This window comes from Hyla sarda, chromosome 2 (genome assembly GCF_029499605.1).
Source record: "Hyla sarda isolate aHylSar1 chromosome 2, aHylSar1.hap1, whole genome shotgun sequence".
NCBI lineage: Eukaryota > Metazoa > Chordata > Amphibia > Anura > Hylidae > Hyla > Hyla sarda.
In genome coordinates, this window is record NC_079190.1 from 25,308,791 (window position 1) to 25,330,472 (window position 21,682).

The window sequence follows — 21,682 nt, forward strand, 5'->3', positions numbered from 1 at the left end:
CCAAATACTGATTCTTAACAGTCTCAACGCCATAAGACAGTATGATTAGGACCCAAGTTATATAGGAATGCATAGAATGACCAGAGACTATCAATCTATCCAATTACATAGCTTATAACTCTGATTTCAAATTCACACTGGCGTAGAATAACTCAGGATATGTTATCCTGTTATAATAGACATTCCACCTCTGCTTATATAACTATATAATAATATAGCCTCCATCTACATATAGTAAGAATGCTGTACATGGACAATATTGGGAGAATGGAAATAAAACTAAGTGTAAGAATACTGTACATGGACAATATTGGGAGAATGGAAATAAAACTAAGTGTTCGCGCAGGTTACACTGCGCAACCGTCCATGAGATACTTACAGCGGCGCGACAGAAGCATCTACGCATGCGCCGTACCATGAATGAAGACAGCATCTTGGTCTAAGTAACAGCGCAGGGGTCACCGCGCAGACAGTGGATGTGAGCAGCTAAGTGCCGACGCAGAGGTTATGGCGCAGGCACGTCATTATATCATGTGATTTGGATGTCATGGCGGCGCAGGTACGTCACATATCAGGTGACTTGGTTGTCATGACGATAGGTACACAATAAAGGTAATTGGTGGAAATATTGATACTAGAATAGGACGGCACAGCCATCAATCAATGGGAACTTCAGATGATTGGTGGAACGGACTTTCCACCAATCAGTATTAGGCACTTCCTCTATGATGAGGTCATGATAGGAGGTTATAAAAACCCCTGTAGTGGCGTTTTTTGTTCATAGCCCTACAACCTCTTGACAAAGCCGTGTTCAACGGCGAAACATGTTGAGGGGGGCTGTAAACTGATTTTAATTCTTGTGGTGTCCTTCCCCATCTGTATGTCACACTGCAGGTGCATACAGAATTATAATTGATTGCGGTACAGCGGTACTCATTGAATATTGATACACATGGGAAGAGAGACACTCTGAATTTTTAATCTTTCATTTGGTGTGGATTATTATAAATCAATAAAGTTATATGTTTTTAATATATGGGAAAATAGGGAATTAGTGGATCACTGCGGTGATCTTGTGGTGAATTATCTGGATTAACCCTCCATATATTGGTCTTATAAGAATCATTCCCCAATGTTTCTACACAGTGCACTTTTCAGTAAAAATTACTTTTTGCCGCAGCCGATTTGCAAGAAGTCACTGAACACAGTCAAATTGGTTTATGCGTAGCAGTGGTCAGGAATTTATCGCTGCTACTTTTTTGTGAAAAAGTCGGCCCCCACCCCCCTCCTTTTGCCATAAGTCACCGCCAGATAGGGACCATATTATAGAGACTGCATTCAGAAAAATGACTAGGCTTTGGCAGGGCCAGGCTGACCTACCGGGATACCAGGAAATTTCCCGGTGGGCTGCCGGCCCTGGGGCCGCTTTGAGATGTGTCTGCATTTTTTTCCCCTCCAGCGGCTGCCAGGGCTGGATCATCATTGGCGCTCATGGAGCGCCTGCTCCGGGCCCCTTACCCGCAGGGGGCCCCCTGTCACATTAGGGACATCCCTGTGTCCTGAAAAATCTTTTCGGGACACAAGGATGCCCCGGTTACCTCTCTTTGGCCTCGCCTCAACTTTAAAAATGAAGGGGCCGTCGGGAGGTAGCGCACGCAAGGACGTCACTGACGTCCCGTGCATGCGCCCATAGTAACAAAGCAGAGCGGAGCAGTGAGGAGGACCCACGCGCATGGTAAGTGACCAGCGGCATGTCATCTTCAGTGTTCCGACCACCCCGCCTCCGTCCTGGGACCTACTGCTATGGCCCATAGGCCATAGCAGTAGATCGTGACCCCGGAGCGGTGGTCGTAATACTGAAGTGGGGCAGTTAACAAGAATACAGCCTCCAGCCATTCAATGTATATGGCTGAAAGCTGTATGTCTGTGGGGGAAATGTACTGCACCTAATGTGGGGGAACTATACTTCACCTAATGTGGGGTAACTGTACTGCACCTAATGTGGGGACTATACTGCACCTAAAATGGGGGACTATACTGCACTTAAAATGGGGGACTATACTGCACCTAATGTGGGGGGACTATACTGCACCTAATGTGGGAGAACTATACAGCACCTAATGTGGGGGAACTATACTGCACCTAATGTGGGGGATCTATACTGCACCTAATGTGGGGGACTATACTGCACCTAATGTGGGGGACTATACTGCACCTAATGTGGGGAACTACACTGCACCTAATTTTGGGGACTATACTTCCAACCTAATGTGGGTAACTATTCTGCACCTAATGTTGGGGAACTATGATGCACCAAATGTGGGGGAACTATACTGCACCTAATGTGGGGGACTATACTGCCAACTTAATGTGGGTAACTATACTGCACTTAATGTGGGGGAACCATACTGCACCAAACGTGGGGGGACTATACTGCACCTAATGTGAGGGAACTATACTGCACCTAATGTGGGGAACTATCCTGCACCTAATGTGGGGGAGCTATACTGCACCTAATGTGAGGAACTATACTGCACCTAATGTGGGGGAGCTATCCTGCACCTAATGTGGGGGAACTATACTGCACCTAATGTGGGGGACTATACTGCACCTAATGGGGGGAACTATACTGTACGTAATGTGTGGGGACTATACTGCCAACCTAATGTGGGGGACTATACTGCCAACCTTATGTGGGGGACTTTACTGCCAACCTAATGTGGGGAACTATACTGCCAGCCTAATGTGGGGAACTATACTGCACCTAATGTGGGGGAGCTATACTGCACCTAAAGTGGGGAACAATACTGCACACCTAATGTGGGGGACTGTACTGCAGACCAAATGTGGGGAACTAAACTTCCAACCTAATGTGGGGAACTATACTGCCAGTCTAATGTGGGGGACTATACTGCACCAAATGTGGGGGAACTGTACTGCACCTCATGTGGGGGAACTGTACTGCACACCTAATGTGGGGGAACTATACTGCACACCTAATGTGGGGGAACTGTACTGCCAACCTAATGTGCGGGGACTTGTACTGCCAACCTAATATGCGGGGACTTGTACTGCCAACCTAATATGCGGGGACTTGTACTGCCAACCTAATGTGGGGGAACTGTACTGCCAACCTAATATGCGGGGACTTGTACTGCCAACCTAATGTGCGGGGACTTGTGCTGCCAACCTAATGTGCGGGGACTTATACTGCACCTAATCTGGGGGAACTACAACCTAATGTGGGGGAACTATACTGCACCTAATGTGGGGGAACTGTCGGGTGGGGGGGGCGGGCCATCATAATGAAGTGCTCCTTCTTCCAGGCAGCCTTAATCTGGCCCTGGGGATGGGAGGGGTGGGGATCAGCAGTGTATTAGGGGGGGGTGACAGCAGTGTTTTGGGGGGGATGGAAGGGGAGTGGGGTCAGCATTGTATATGGGGGAGGGAGTGATCAGTATTGTGTGGTGCCTTGGGGGGGGAGTGTATGGCAGTTGGGGTGTTGCTGTAAGGTATATCACAGGTATAATTAACTCTTGTCAGTCGTGACACCAGGGTAAGGGTTAATACTGTGATGCTTGGCCTATCGCCACCCTTCCCAAAAGCGATAGGGAGATGTAGAATAAATGCAATGTCCACAACCAGAGCTTTGCTGAAAACTTTCTGAAACTTTACTGAAGATTTTCTGTAACATGGGATAACAGGAACAGTCTTTATAACAAAGTCTATGTACAGCGCAGCTGAGATTGATGTATAGTTGGGACTTTTGTAAGTTCTTTTGATTAGTAGGATTTTGTAAGCATAGATCCACTGGATTTAGGGGTATGTTTAGGTCCAGAGGTCTCGCTAGCATAAGCTGGGAAGTTGTAAGAACTCACTATTTCGTTTCAGGCCGAGGCCGGCAGGCTGTGGCCTAGTAGCAGTCGTTGTAAGTTGCGGAGGTCTGTCCTCATGAAGTGTCAGCAACCCAAGAGAGCGTCTATTGGCTGAAGCTCCCTTATATGGGCAGGGGCTGGCCGTTTTAGGATTGGCCCAGACCATCTGTCAATCAGTTTTACAAAGCATTATGGGTAATCACATGACCCATGAACCTCCAAAGGTCCTTTTACCTACCATAGAGTTCTAACCCGAGTCACATGAACTAGGGTCCTGCGACGCTATGCAGGTAAGCATACATATTATATACAGCATTTACATATAATTTAGCAGAATATTAACCATATGAGGGGTGACTACGGGATGACTAGAGAAGCGGACCCCCACAGTTCCTAGAAACTCTGACTTTGGGGACCCCTAACCAAGGTACAGTATGAAATACAGTATCAGGACACCACAATTGTATTAGGGGGATGGGGGAAATCAGCATTGTATTAGGGGGAGGGGGAATCAGCATTGTATTAGGGGGAGGGGCGATCAGCATGGTATTAGGGGGAGGGTGGATCAGCATTGTATTAGGTGAGATGGTATCAGCATTGTATTAAGGGGTATGGGAGGAGGATCAGCAGTGTATTAGGGGGGATGGGAGAGGAGGGGGGTCAGCATTGGGGGGGGGGGCAGCAGTGTATTACGGGAGGGGATAATAAGTATATTAGGGGGAGGGGTATCAGCAGTGTATTGGGGGAGAGGAGGGGGATCAGCAGTGTATTAAGGGTGATGGGAGGGGGATCAGCAGTGAATTAGGGGGAGGTTATCAGCAGTATATTAGGGGGAGGGGGATCTGCAGTGTATTAGATTAGGAAGTCAGCATTGTATTAGAGCTAAGGAGGGGAGTCAGCATTGTATTAGAGCTCAGGAGGGGAGTCAGAATTGTATTAGAGCTCAGGAGGGGAGTCAGCATTGTATTAGAGCTCAGGAGGGGAGTCAGCATTGTATTATAGCTCAGGAGGGGAGTCAGCATTGTATTAGAGCTCAGGAGGGTAGTCAGCATTGTATTAGAGCTCAGGAGGGGAGTCAGCATTGTGTTAGAGCTAAGGGGAGTCAGCATTGTATTAGAGCTCAGGAGGGGAGTCAGCATTGTATTAGAGCTCAGGAGGGGAGCCAGCATTGTTATAGAGCTCAGGAGGGGAGTCAGCATTGTATTAGAGCTCAGGAGGGGAGTCAGCATTGTATTAGAGCACAGGAGGGGAGTCAGCATTGTATTAGAGCTCAGGAGGGGAGTCAGCATTGTATTAGAGCTCAGGAGGGGAGTCAGCATTGTATTAGAGCTCAGGAGGGGAGTCAGCATTGTATTAGAGCTTAGGAGGGGAGTCAGCATTGTATTAGAGCTCAGGAGGGGAGTCAGCATTGTATTAGAGCTCAGGAGGGGAGTCAGCATTGTATTAGAGCTCAGGAGGGGAGTCAGCATTGTATTAGAGCTCAGGAGGGGAGTCAGCATTGTATTACAGCTCAGGAGGGGAGTCAGCATTGTATTAGAGCTCAGGAGGGGAGTCAGCATTGTATTACAGCTCAGGAGGGGAGTCAGCATTGTATTAGAGCTCAGGAGGGGAGTCAGAAATGTATTAGAGCTCAGGAGGGGAGTCAGCATTGTATTAGAGCTCAGGAGGGGAGTCAGAATTGTATAAGAGCTCAGGAGGGGAGTCAGCATTGTATTAGAGCTCAGGAGGGGAGTCAGCATTGTATTAGAGCTCAGGAGGGGAGTCAGCATTGTATTAGAGCTCAGGAGGGGAGTCAGCATTGTATTAGAGCTCGGGCAACAGTGGAGGACGGGAAAGATCTGACATGGGAATTTGATATGAGGCATTCTTAGATTATATTATGTAGGGGTCTAAATTTAGGCAACTTGGGCTGTGGTGATTATATATTTTAATATTATATATTTGTGGGGAAGGAAATGTAAAAAGGTTGAGGGAGAAAGACTAGGGTGATGGTATTATATATTGCAATAGGATATATTTTTGGTTTAGACCAGGGGTAGGTAACCTTCGACTCTCCAGATGTTTTGGACTACATCTCCAATAAGACTTGCAAAGCATCATGGGAGGTGTAGTCCACAACATCCGGAGTGGCAGCAGGATGTCTACCCCTGGTTTACCTTTTATGAAGAAGAAAATGACGACGTGCTGGTATAATGACACAACACTATGGGGCTGGTATGTAATTGTTTCCAGGGCTGGTTTTCACACCCAGTCCGGCCCTGGGCATTGGCAGGAATATACAGAGGGTGTCGCTAAGCGCTATGGTCCCGCACAGCAGGTCAGGACACTTGTTAATCAGGCACAGCAGCCGAATAACAAGCAGCCAGGCTGGCCTGTGCATTCCCATAGAGCAGAGGGGCGGCCTGAGCCCACTGGAGCAAGACAGGGCTTCTCCTCCCCCGAGCCATCGGCCAGGAGTGTGTACAAAGAGCCGCCGCCACAGGGAAGCTGAAGGTACCGTCACCGAGCTCTGCTCCCCATCTGCAGCTCACCCCCCCCCCAGCCACCATACACATATAACATGCTGCCCTCTCATGACAGCTTGGCTGGGTACAGACCCCAGACCACACTCTTCCCCCAAACATAGATGCCAGATCCTTCTCCTAAACATAGTCCCCAGAACCCATAAGGACACACTGCCTTAACAGGTCTCTCTGTAGGGTACAAAACTACAACTACCAGCATGCCCTGACTGTTAGGACATGTTTGGAGTTGTAGTTTTGCAACATTTGGAGAGTCAAAGGTTGGGGCTTGCAACTCTAATGTGTCTCTCTATATGGTACACAACTACAACTCCCAGCACACCCTGAGTTTAAATGAATGTGAATAGGCCCCTCCCCCAAAAAATAATTTACCCTCTTTTCACATTTCACAGAAGTAAAAATATAAATAAATAAAATATAAAACATGTTAAAACTACAGATCATGGCACAAAAAATTAGCCCTCATACAGCCGTGTATATGGAAAAATAAAGAAGTTCTAGGGGGTCAGCAGAGGGTCAGCAGAGGGTCAGCAGAGGGTCAGCAGGGGGTCAGCAGGGGGTCAGCAGAGGGTCAGCAGAGGGTCAGCAGAGGGTCAGCAGAGGGTCAGCAGAGGGTCGGCAGGGGGTCAGTAGAGGGTCAGCAGAGGGTCAGCAGGGGGTCAGCAGAGGGTCACCACACACAGCACAGAACACAGACACTTTTTCTTTCAGTGTAAAATTGTCTGTGCTGAGATCATTTCTCCTCGCTGTGTATGGCTCAGACAAATTGATCATATGCTGTGCGCCATTTCATAAATGTAACGTACGTCAGCCCTTCTACCACAGACAATACTATCTTTATTCTGTAGGTCCATACAATGATACCCAATTTATATAGGTTTTGTTTTATCTTACTACTTTTATAAAATTAAAGCTTTTTGGGTGAAAATTTGTATGCTTAAAATTTTCCTTTTCTGACCCTATAACCCTTTTTTCCCTATATATGGCTGTATGGCATATTTTGTGCCATAATCTTTAGTTTTTGCACCATTTTTGTTTTGCCGGAACTTTTTTTTATCCTTTTTATAAATTTTTTTCTTGAAGTTACCAAAAATCAGAAATTCTGGAATTTTTTTTATGTTTACACCACTGACGTTATATTTTAATAGTTTGGACATTTCCATACGCAGTGACACCACATTACTTTATTGGGTAAAGGGGGTGATTTACACTTTTATTAGGGGAGGGGCGTGATTGCTGATAATTGCAGTCAATACTTACCAGGAATGAAGCGCGCTCAGCAAGTAAGTGCACTTCATACACTAGTACTGCGATCAGGGCATACATGTACACCCTGTGACGTTAAGGTGTTTTTGTGTCTACACAGGCTGTAGAGAACTCCCCGCCCTGACCGCACACACAGCCTACCTCCCACAGTCCTGACAGATCCTGACCTCCCACAGTCCTGACAGATCCTGACCTCCCACACTCCTGACAGATCCTGACCTCCCACAGTCCTGACAGATCCTGACCTCCCACAGTCCTGACAGATCCTGACCTCCCACAGTCCTGACAGATCCTGACCTCCCACAGTCCTGACAGATCCTGACCTCAGACAGTCCTGACAGATCCTGACCTCAGACAGTCCTGACAGATCCCGACCTCCCACAGTCCTGACAGATCCTGACCTCCCACAGTCCTGACAGATCCTGACCTCCCACAGTCCTGACAGATCCTGACCTCCCACAGTCCTGACAGATCCCGGTCTCCTGAATTCACTGCTCCCTGAAGGTACCTGTGCTGAGAAGCCTGAAGCTCAATTTTGTAGCATCACCCAACATTGCATGGTTCCACTCCCTCTTGTCCTTTGTGGCTCCGCCCTTGCAAAACAACCAATTAAAATGCTATCCCCCAGAATTGTGAGGGTTCCTACACCCCTGTTCCCTGGTCTTTTTATCGCTTTTCTTTGAGACTCTTGAGTTTTGATATAATATGTGGATCCAAAATGCAGCGCAGATTACAATATATTTTACAGTATAAATAAACATAATAAACAGGGCCATTCACGTCTCCATTTACATTTCCTCATCTCAGTTTGGAGGTAATAGATTCCAGGTGTAACCCAAACCTTCCTTCATAGCAGCATTTCAGGAGGCCAATGGGAAATTACCTATTACCTTGTTTAACCCCTTAAGGACCCAGCCATTTTACACCTCAGGACCCGGCCATTTTTTGCACATCTGACCACTGTCACTTTAAACGTTAATAACTCTGGAATGCTTTTAGTTATCATTCTGATTCCGAGATTGTTTTTTCGAGACATATTCTACTTTAACATAGTGGTAAATTTTTTTGGTAACTTGCATCCTTTCTTGGTGAAAAATCCCAAAATTTGATGAAAAACTTGAAAATTTTGCATTTTTCTAACTTTGAAGCTCTCTGCTTGTAAGGAAAATGAATATTCCAAATATTATTTTTTTTTATTCACATATACAATATGTCTACTTTATATTTGCATTATAAAATTGACGAGTTTTTACTTTTGGAAGACACCAGAGGGCTTCAAAGTTCAGCAGCAATTTTCCAATTTTTCACAAAATTTCCAAAATCACAATTTTTCAGGGACCAATTCAGGTTTGAAGTGGATTTGAAGGGTCTTCATATTAGAAATACCCCACAAATGACCCCATTATAAAAACTACACCCCCCAAAGTATTCAAAATGACATTCAGTCAGCATTTTAACCCTTTAGGTGTTTCACAGGAATAGCAGCAAAGTGAAGGAGAAAATTCACAATCTTCATTTTTTACACTCGCATGTTCTTGTAGACCCAATTTTTGAATTTTTACAAGGGGTAAAAGGAGAAAATTTATACTTGTATTTGTAGCCCAATTTCTCTCGAGTAAGCACATACCTCATATGTCTATGTAAAGAGCGACAAGGGGATTTTGGAGAGTAAGTTTTTCTGAAATGGTTTTTGGGGGACATATTGCATTTAGGAAGCCCCTTTGGTGCCAGAACAACAAAATAACCCCACATGCCATACCATTTTGGAAACTAGACCCCTTGAGGAACGTAACAAGGAATTAAATGAGCCTTAATACCCCATAGGGGTTTCACGACTTTCCCATATGTACATTTTTTTTTTTCACTAAAATGTGTGTTTGCCCCCAAATTTCACATTTTGCAAGGGTTAATAGCAGTAAATACCCCCCAAAATTTGTAACCCCATCTCTTCTGAGTATGGAGGTACCCCATAAGTTCCCCTTAACTGCACTACGGGCGAACTACAATGCTCAGAAGAGAAGGAGTAATATTTGGCTTTTTGAGAGCAAATTTTGCTAGGGGGGCATGTTGCATTTAGGAAGCCCCTATGGTGCCAGAACAACAAAATAACCCCACATGGCATACCATTTTGGAAACTAGACCCCTTGAGGAACGTAACAAGGAATTAAGTGAGCCTTAATACCCCACCGGGGTTTCACTACTTTTCCATATGTAAATTTAAAAAAAAAAAATTTCACTAAAATGTGTGTTTCCCCCAAAATTTCACATTTTTGCAAGGGTTAATAGCAGTAAATACCCCCCAAAATTTGTAACCCCATCTCTTCTGAGTATGGAGGTACCCCATAAGTGGACATCAAGTGCACTGCAGGAGTGCCACAATGCTCAGAAGAGAAGGAGTCACATTTGCAAACTTTGCTGAAATGGGGGGGGGGGGGGGGGGGACATGTCGCATTTGGGAAGCCCCTATGGTGCCAGGACAGCAAAAAAAAAAAACACATGGCATCACATTTTGGAAACTAGACCCCTTGAGGAACGTAACTAGGGGTAAAGTAAGCCTTAATACCCCACAGGGGTTTCACGACTTTTGCATATGTAAAATAAAAAAATTAAAATTTCACAAAAATGTGGGTTTTCCCCCAAATTTAAAATGTTTACAAGGGTTAATAGCAGAAAAGACACCCCAAAATTTGTAAATACATTTCTTTGGAATAAGTACATACCCTAGTTTTTATGATTTTTGCTCCGCGGGTGCACACCAGGTCTTGGAGTGGGAAGTCAGTCAGGGGCCTTGAGCTTATTATAGCAGCCAGGATGTAGGATCCCCACTCAAGGAGCATTAATGGGGGGGAGCACTGAGCCCTAAAAGAGGGGAACACTATGGGGGAAAACGGGCCGTAACTTGGGTAGACAGGTGGGGTACAGAGGCCCGTAATATGGGGTACAGTGGGCCAGAAAACTATAAATCATAAAATAATAAAACAAGATATGTTCCCAGAATGATGACCCAGAGCATAGCCTAAACTAAAAAAAAATATGCCCACCCCAAACCCTATGCTCTGAGTCATCATTCTGGGAATGTGATGTGTGTGGCCATCCCTAACCTGTTGCCTCAAATGCGCACCCCGCTCAGGTGGAGAGAGAGCGATGCGCATTTGAGGCAACATAAAAAGTCCCCAATGATAGTGACTCAGTGACCTATGACCCATTTTTGAAAAAATACCCCCAGAGGTCTTATCAGGTTTTTTGTTTTTTCAGTTTTTTTGGGGCAATTTAGTGATTTATGGGGGTTATATTTTGGAATGTACTCTGGACTTGGTACATTGGTCAAATTATGGAAAATGTAAATGAAAAGGGAAAATTTAGGGCTCCATGGAAGTGTGATACTCCCTGAAGCAGCCTATGCAGAGGCCCGGATTATCTGGGCAAGTGTCACATTGGTACCTGGTGTCCCTCCGAGTCCCCCTCCTGTAACACACTCTGCATTTTTTCTGGGATCGCCCCTTCTTTCCACTGTGGGGGATCTCACCTGGAAAGTGTCGGCCTTTGACGATCCTGGCGCCTATAACTCCAGACCCTTGGGAAGTCCGGCCTGCTCTTTCCCGGTCAGCAAAGATTAGGAACCTTAGGACTTCTTCTTGGTACTGGAGGAATGTCCCTGTGTTGCCAGCGTACTGGAATAGTACAAAAGCGTTGTACATGGCAACCTGTACCAAGTAGACCGCAACTTTTTTGTACCATGCCCGTGTTTTCCGCATGGCGTTATATGGCTTGAGGACTTGATCAGAGAGATCAACTCCCCCCATATACCGATTGTAGTCCATAATACAATCGGGCTTGAGGACCGGTCCCGCGGTACCTCGCACAGGGACAGGGGTGCTGCCATTCCCATGAATAGTGGTGAGTATAAGGACATCCCTCTTATCCTTATACCTGACCAACAACAGGTTATCATGGGTCAGGGCACGGGACTCACCCTTGGGGATAGGCGTCTTAACAAAATTTAGAGGGAGGCCTCTCTGATTCTTCCGCACGGTCCCACAAGCGGACGTGGATCTGGCGGAAACCCTTATCCAGCAATGGGTGCATAAGGTCCCAAACGATTTTCCCGCTAACACCCAGAGTGGGGGAACAATCTGGGGGTTCAATACGGGAATCTCGTCCCTCATATACTCTAAACCTGCAAGTGTACCCGGAGGTACTCTCGCAGAGTTTATAGAGCTTCACGCCATACCGCGCCTGCTTTGAGGGAATATACTGGCAGAAGATGAGTCTCCCCTTAAAACTGATGAGAGACTCATCTACCGAGAGGTCCCTGAGCGGTACGTAGGCCTCCAAAAATTTGGCCCCAAAGTGATCGATGACCGGCCTCACTTTGTAAAGCCGGTCATGGGTGGGATCACCTCGGGGCGGACATGCCTCATTATCTGCATAATACAGGCATTTCCGAATCGCCTCGTACCGCTTCCGTGTCATCGCCATACTGTAAAGCGGGGTCTGGTATAGGAAGTCCCCGCTCCAGTAATGACGGACACTTGGTTTTTTGACCAGGCCCATATGCAGCGTGAGGCCCCAAAATGTCCTCATTTCCGCTGCATCAATGGCACACCATTCATTGGACCTGGCCAAAAAGGAATCGGGGTGGTGGGCAATGAACTGATGGGCGTACAAGTTCGTTTGCTCCACCATTAGATTGACCAGGCTGTCACTGAAAAAAAACTTTAAAAAGTCCAGATCAGTGAACCCAGCCGTGTCAATCCGGATTCCTGAGTCGCCAACATGCTCAGGAATCCGTGGCTGATAATCCTCTGGGGGGCTCCAGACAGGGTCAGCGGAAGGGGGCTCCGCTGCACTTGTCTGGGGGGCCGGACTCCTATTACGAGCGGCATTGCCACTCATACTAGTGTCGGCCACTGGGTCACTCTCATGGGGGTGCGTGGCCTCGCCTGGCGGCGTCTCCGCCGCCGTACAGGGGACTCATCATCACTACTTGATGATGAGGAGGGCGATGAAGAACACAAAAAAGTTGGATCTTCATCGTCCTCACTGGCAGATTCGGAGTCGGAGGCTAAAAAAGCGTTAGCCTCCGCTACCGAAAATGCCCGGCGGGCCATCGCCTTTTTTCTACGTTGGCGGGAGGGAGGGTGTGTGTGCGGGGGTGGGGCTGTACTGTATGTACTGTGTGGTGCTGTGTGTAAAAAGTGAAATAACAGTAATATAAAAAAAAAGCTGTGGCCCAAAAAAAAAAAAAATGGGGTGGCGCACGAAGCTCCCTGAACCCCTAATAGGACCCGGGGTCCGGGATCAGATCCTAATAGGACCCTTGGGGACCTATTAGGGGGTCGGTGGGAGGGGGGGGTTCTTTTTTTTAAAACTTTTTTAAAACTTTTTTTTTAACTTTTATTACACTGTGTTACTTATTTGCTCCTACCTGTCCCTGCACTCAGCTTTCCCTATTCTACGGCTCCTGAGGGGCTCCGGAGCTCTGAGGGGGGATCAGCGGTCCTCTTCCTGCTTCTGCACCCGCTGACTGAACGAAAACAGCGGGTCCAGCAGCGGGAAGGGACCGTTAACCCCTCCTCTGCTGCTCTGCTATTGGCCGGACGATCGCCGGCCAAAAGCAGCGTTGCTGGGGCGGTGACAGTATTGTTACCGCTACCCAGCAACTGCAGGTGATTGGCGGTGTAATTGTACACTGCCGATCACCATTTATTTCCAGGTCATCGGGTCACAAGTGACCCGAATGACCCGAATCGACGAAGATCGCTTGCGTGATTTCGCAAGCAATCTCCGGCGACCGCCGACATGCGGGGGTCCCGGGACCCCCCTCGGCATTTGCACGGCATGCCTGCTGAAGGATATCAGCAGACATGCCGTTCCGATCTCTGCCCGGCACACGGCAGGGATCGGAAATCGCCAGGACGTACGGGGACGTCCTGTGTCCTTAAAGCCCAGGGTGCGATGACGTCCCCGTACAACCTGGGTCCTTAAGAGGTTAAACTGCACATTTTTATAGTTATTTGCAAATATAGGAGCGCACCAGACCTCAGTAATCTACACAGACCAATGAGACACGTGCTGTTATTCCATAGTGAAAGACCCCAATACCGTCTCTATGGTAAATATGTCCCCGGGTGGGGGGGGGGGGCTACCTGAGACCGGTTGAGTTTAATTTAATTTGTTTTCCTTCCACAATTTTTTTTAACAAACTTTTAATTATAAACATAAGAAAAGGGGGTGAACGTGGTCTTGTGTAGCCCCCACAGGACGGCCATGAAACCGATGGACGCAGTAGGTACTGTTACCATGTGATGTCTATGGGGGCCAAGATACAGGTATATTGTGTAACTAAAGAAGGGCTGTCAATCAGCTGACCCAAAGAACTGTTGTAATAATATGTATGTTAGAAAAGCATTGTACGGACTTATTCTTGGTTTCTTTTAGACTGACAATAGGTGACCTTCAGTTTATTTATGTTTCTAACTGTTCGCTGGATATAATAAAAACACTGACCACTTCTTGCTTTTGCTGGACAACTGGGGGTCGGCCACAGCGTTTATTTAATAACCATTAATATAAACCATTTATATCCGAACTTCTGATTGAACACTCTCAGAGGTAAGCGGTCAGCCGGCCGCCCTCTTCGACGGGCATCACACTCTACTCTCCAGGAAAATCTCCTCCAAATTTCTCCTCCGCCACGCTGTGACTTAAAAGAGAACAACATTAAAACGGGAACCAAACCACAACCCGCTCCACATCACCAGATCCCAAGGTCACAGCGACCCAACAGGAACCATTCAGCCGAATAGCCCTAAAAGTCCCACGGGACCCACCTATAACCAAGGGATAAAACACCGACACAAATTAACATAATTTTTTTTTTTTATACCAACTATTACAAATTTTTTTTTTTTTATACCAAAACAGAACGTAAAAGGGGTGGGTGGGCGGGAATCTTCACACTTGCCGGGGACTCCACAAAGAGGAAGCCGCAAGCCTCAGCAACACATTTTATCCCCTATTACTCCTCCTCCCCTTCCTGTTAACCTAGCCTATCCCTGTCCTCCTACCCTTCTAGGTTCCGCCTCCCCCCTATTTCTCCAGCTTCTCATTTTATTTTTTCTTCTAACTTTATTTAACCCCCTCTTTGCCAGTCCGAGACGCCGCCTCCTAAACGGCGCGGCGTCGAACAAAAGAGCTTTAAAAAAAAAAAAAAAGAAAGAAAGAAAAGTGCAGAATTTTTTCTACATATTTTCTTTGTATTGGACTTTACACAGAAAACAATAAAATATAATATGGACATCTACAAATGTACAAATATATCCAAGTACAACCCCATCTGCAATGGTTTTGTGTTTGTTTTTTAACCACTGAGCAGTCACAGAAATGTTAAAAACCTTTTTATATGTTGTACATCTGACAAAACATTAACCTTTGTAGTAAAAGAAGAGAATTGGCAGAATTACAGACACATAAGGTTATATTCAGATGAATTCATGTTGAAAGAGATTTTGGAAAACCCTGTTGAAATGTGGATTCAGCCATTACTAGTTTTATTTGACTGTGGAAACACTAAATATCAGCAAATGTGATGCCAGGATTGTCTGCATAAAGATCTACAACACTGAGGACCAATCAGTATGCAGCATGATGGTGTTACCGAGATGAACCAAAGAATGACATCACAGATGTGACATCATCGAGTTCCGAGCCTATAGAAAACCCCGCCTGACAATCTGATTACACAGAGAGAGTTGGACAGAGACAGCGGCTTTTGCTTAGCGAATCTTTCCTTTATCTCAGCGATTTGTGTTGTTTCTTTGAGCCATGGAGATCCAGGGATTAGGGTTCTTGCCTATCATTTGGGTCACATGGAACCTTTTGGGCCTCAGCACTCTTGTCACCTTGACCATCGCCCTAGGACATAGCAGACAGCCGTTTATCAGTGACACGGCTGTAGGATATCCTGAGTGGATAATATATAAGGTTGTGTTCTTTGGTGCACCCATCATAGGAGTTGCCGTCACCTACCTGCAGCACCGATTTATGTTCCTGCGCTCTGAACCATCTGCGAAGCATTTTAGGATTTACCAGAAGATCTTGTTTACCTTAGGATGCATCATGTGCATAGGAACAGCCCTGAATGCCGTATTTACTATGGGGAACAATCCTACAATACACAGGATCAGCTCAGGTATGGCATTTATTTGTGAAGCCATATATAATGTGTGCCAAGCTGGATTCCTATACAAAAGGTCATACAGCAGCCGGATTGTTTGCCATATAAGGCTGGCCTCCACCTTAGTGACTTCTGTGGTGCTGCTGCTCTTCAGTGTCGGTCAGGTCTCCTTCTATACGGATCTGTGCACCGGACACTGCGAGGAGATTATGTATGTCCCCGTCATGGTGGCTGAATACCTGGGATTCTGCGGCGTCACCTTATACCATGTGACCCACTATACAGATTTACAGCATTTGTCAGTAAAGATTTCCAGAAATGACATTAACGTCAGCCTGAGGACCAAGATACCGGACCCGGAACAGAACCATCCTGTAGAATAGTGAAAACTGAGGCCTATGACTACAGCCGGGAGCCGAGGACGGACATTTATCCTGTGTATTATTCTTAATAAATATATAAATAAAAAAACATGTCTCATCCTTCTCTTAACACCTGCCATTGGGACAGAGTCAGAAAGCCAGTATACACATCAGATAGTCCAGTATACACATCAGATAGCCCAGTATACACATCACATAGTCCAATATACACATCAGATAGTCCAGTATACACATCAGATAGTCCAGTATACACATCAGATAGTCCAGTATACACATCAGATAGTCCAGTATACACATCAGATAGTTCAGTATACACATCTGATAGTCCAGTATACACATCAGATAGTCCAGTATACACATCAGATAGCCCAGTATACACATCACATAGTCCAATATACACATCAGATAGTCCAGTATACACATCAGATAGTCCAGTATACACATCAGATAGTCCAGTATACACATCAGATAGTCCAGTCTACACATCAGATAGTCCAGTATACACATCAGATAGTCCAGTATACACATCAGATAGTCCAGTATACACATCAGATAGTCCAGTATACACATCAGATAGTCCAGTATACACATCAGATAGTCCAGTATACACATCAGATAGTCCAGTATACACATCAGATAGTCCAGTATACACATCAGATAGTCCAGTATACACATCAGATAGTCCAGTATACACATCAGATAGCCCAGTATACACATCAAATAGCCCAGTATACACATCAGATAGTCCAGTATACACATCAGATAGTCCAGTATACACATCAGATAGTCCAGTATACACATCAGATAGTCCAATATACACATCAGATAGTCCAGTACACACATCAGATAGTCCAGTATACACATCAGATAGTCCAGTATACACATCAGATAGTCCAGTATACACATCAGATAGTCCAGTATACACATCAGATAGTCCAGTATACACATCAGATAGTCCAGTATATACATCAGATAGTCCAGTATACACATCAGATAGTCCAGTATACACATCAGATAGTCCGGTATACACATCAGAAAGTCCGGTATACACATCAGATAGTCCAGTATACACATCAGATAGTCCAGTATACACATCAGATAGTCCAGTATACACATCAGATAGTCCAGTATACACATCAGATAGTCCAGTACACACATCAGATAGTCCAGTATACACATCAGATAGTCCAGTATACACAACAGATAGTCCAGTATACACATCAGAAAGTCCAGTATACACATCAGATAGTCCAGTATACACATCAGATAGTCCAGTATACACATCAGATAGTCCAGAATACACATAAGATAGTCCAGTATACACATCAGATAGTCCACTACACACATCAGATAGTCCAGTATACACATCAGATAGTCCAGTATACACATCAGATAGTCCAGTATACACATCATATAGTCCAGTATACACATCAGATAGTCCAGTACACACATCATATAGTCCAGTACACACATCACATAGTCCAGTACACACATCAGATAGTCCAGTACACACATCAGATAGTCCAGTATACACATCAGATAGTCCAGTATACACATCAGATAATCCAGTATACACATCAGAGAGTCCAGTATACACATCAGATAGTCCAGTATACACATCAGATAGTCCAGTATACACATCACATAGTCCAGTATACACATCAGATAGTCCAGTATACACTTCAGATAGTCCAGTATACACATCAGATAGTCCAGTATACACATCAGATAATCCAGTATACACATCAGAGAGTCCAGTATACACATCAGATAGTCCAGTATACACATCAGATAGTCCAGTATACACATCAGATAATCCAGTATACACATCAGATAGTCCAGTATACACTTCAGATAGTCCAGTATACACATCAGATAATCCAGTATACACATCAGATAGTCCAGTATACACATCAGATAGTCCAGTATACACATCAGATAGTCCAGTATACACATCAGATAGTCCAGTATACACATCAGATAATCCAGTATACACATCAGATAGTCCGGTATACACATCAGATAGTCCGGTACACACATCAAATAGTCCAATATACACATCAGATAGTCCAGTATACACATCAGATAGTCCAGTATACACATCAGATAGTCCAGTATACACATCAGATAGTCCAGTATACACATCACATAGTCCAGTATACACATCAGATAGTCCAGTATACACTTCAGATAGTCCAGTATACACATCAGATAGTCCAGTATACACATCAGATAGTCCAGTATATACATCAGATAGTCCAGTATACACATCAGATAGTCCAGTATACACATCAGATAGTCCGGTATACACATCAGAAAGTCCAGTATACACATCAGATAGTCCAGTATACACATCAGATAGTCCAGTATACACATCAGATAGTCCAGTATACACATCAGATAGTCCAGTATACACATCAGATAGTCCAGTACACACATCAGATAGTCCAGTATACACATCAGATAGTCCAGTATACACAACAGATAGTCCAGTATACACATCAGAAAGTCCAGTATACACATCAGATAGTCCAGTATACACATCAGATAGTCCAGTATACACATCAGATAGTCCAGAATACACATAAGATAGTCCAGTATACACATCAGATAGTCCACTACACACATCAGATAGTCCAGTATACACATCAGATAGTCCAGTATACACATCAGATAGTCCAGTATACACATCATATAGTCCAGTATACACATCAGATAGTCCAGTACACACATCATATAGTCCAGTACACACATCACATAGTCCAGTACACACATCAGATAGTCCAGTACACACATCAGATAGTCCAGTATACACATCAGATAGTCCAGTATACACATCAGATAATCCAGTATACACATCAGAGAGTCCAGTATACACATCAGATAGTCCAGTATACACATCAGATAGTCCAGTATACACATCACATAGTCCAGTATACACATCAGATAGTCCAGTATACACTTCAGATAGTCCAGTATACACATCAGATAGTCCAGTATACACATCAGATAATCCAGTATACACATCAGAGAGTCCAGTATACACATCAGATAGTCCAGTATACACATCAGATAGTCCAGTATACACATCAGATAATCCAGTATACACATCAGATAGTCCAGTATACACTTCAGATAGTCCAGTATACACATCAGATAATCCAGTATACACATCAGATAGTCCAGTATACACATCAGATAGTCCAGTATACACATCAGATAGTCCAGTATACACATCAGATAGTCCAGTATACACATCAGATAATCCAGTATACACATCAGATAGTCCGGTATACACATCAGATAGTCCGGTACACACATCAAATAGTCCAATATACACATCAGATAGTCCAGTATACACATCAGATAGTCCAGTATACACATCAGATAGTCCAGTATACACATCAGATAGTCCAGTATACACATCACATAGTCCAGTATACACATCAGATAGTCCAGTATACACTTCAGATAGTCCAGTATACACATCAGATAGTCCAGTATACACATCAGATAGTCCAGTATATACATCAGATAGTCCAGTATACACATCAGATAGTCCAGTATACACATCAGATAGTCCGGTATACACATCAGAAAGTCCAGTATACACATCAGATAGTCCAGTATACACATCAGATAGTCCAGTATACACATCAGATAGTCCAGTATACACATCAGATAGTCCAGTATACACATCAGATAGTCCAGTACACACATCAGATAGTCCAGTATACACATCAGATAGTCCAGTATACACAACAGATAGTCCAGTATACACATCAGATAGTCCAGTATACACATCAGATAGTCCAGTATACACATCAGATAGTCCAGAATACACATCAGATAGTCCAGTATACACATCAGATAGTCCAGTATACACATCAGATAGTCCACTACACACATCAGATAGTCCAGTATACACATCACATAGTCCAGTATACACATCAGATAGTCCAGTATACACATCATATAGTCCAGTATACACATCAGATAGTCCAGTACACACATCATATAGTTCAGTACACACATCAGATAGTCCAGTACACACATCAGGTAGTCCAGTATACACATCAGATAGTCCAGTATACACATCAGATAGTCCAGTATACACATCAGATAGTCCAATATACACATCAGATAGTCCAGTATACACATCAGATAGTCCAGTATACACATCAGATAGTCCAGTATACACATCAGATAGTCCGCCAGTTCTACATCACAGGGTTCAGCACTTTTATAATGTGGTCTGCTTAGCATGACACCATCATGGGTTGAAATGTAAATTAGGTTTAATCCCTTAAGGACCCAGGGCGTATCCATACGCCCTTGGGAATTTCGGTCCCCGCCTTGCACCGGGCGGGACCGGGGTGCCTGCTGATATCGATCAGCAGGCACCCTACGCAAATGCCCAGGGGGTCATCAGACCCCCCCATGTCGGTGATCGGCGCAAATCGCTAATTAATTCACACTTGCAATTTGCGCCAATTCCGAGTCATTCGGGTCTATGGTGACCCTGGCGACCCGGAATATAAGGGGGATCGTGGTTGTCTAAGACACCCACGATCCCCCTGAAGGGATAGGAGTGAGGTGGCAGGGGTGCCACCCCTCTTATCCCTGCTATTGGTGGTCTAGATGCGACCACCAATAGCAGATCAGAGGCGGGGGGGGGGGGGGGTTAACTTTCGTTTTCCCCGTTCTGCCCACCCACAATAGGTGGGGCAGAACGGGGAACCGACAAAGGACCGGGGGCAGAAGATCCATTTACCCAACCGGAGGCTGCGAGCGATGGTGATCGGCTGGCGGCGATGTCGTGCAGCAGAAGAGGATGGTTCCCTGGATCCTACGAAAGTTGGTAAGTTGCCTAGCAAAATCTGGAGGGCTACAGTCTGAGACCACTATACAGTGGTCGCTAAACTGTATCCCTCCAGATCTTGCAAAACTACAACTCTTAGCATGCCCAAACAGCTGTTTGCTGTCTGGGCATGCTGGGATTTGTAATTTTGCAACATCTGGAGGTCCACGATTTGGAGATCACAGTGCAGTGGTCTATAAACTGTAGCCCTCCAGATATTGCAAAACTGCAAATCCCAGCATGCCCAAACAGCAAACAGCTGTCTTGGCATGCTGGGAGTTGTAGTTGCGTACTTCCAGCTGTTGCATAACTACATCTCCCAGCATGCCCTTCGGTGATCAGTACATGCTGGGAGTTGTAGTTTTGCAACAGCTGGAGGCACACTGGTTGGAAAACTGAGTTAGGTGACAGAACCTAACTGAAGGTTTTCCAACCAGTGTGCCTCCAGCTGTTGCAAAAGTACAACTCCCAGCATGCTCGGTCAGTCAATGCATGCTGAGAGTTGTAGTTTTGAAACAGCTGGAGGTTTGCCCCCCCATGTGAATGTACAGGGTACATTCACACAGGCAGGTTTACAGTAAGTTTCCTGCTTCAAT

At 45.1% G+C, this 21,682-nt stretch overlaps 1 protein-coding gene across 1 annotated transcript; it reads left to right on the forward strand.

Annotated features, from left to right (window-relative positions):
* The first annotated feature begins 15,490 nt into the window (after nucleotides 1-15,490).
* On the forward strand, nucleotides 15,491-16,225 carry LOC130357359 (DNA damage-regulated autophagy modulator protein 1-like). The gene has a single exon (XM_056560046.1). It carries the CDS (start codon nucleotides 15,491-15,493, stop codon nucleotides 16,223-16,225), a length of 735 nt encoding a protein of 244 aa, XP_056416021.1.
* The last annotated feature ends 5,457 nt before the right edge of the window (nucleotides 16,226-21,682 follow it).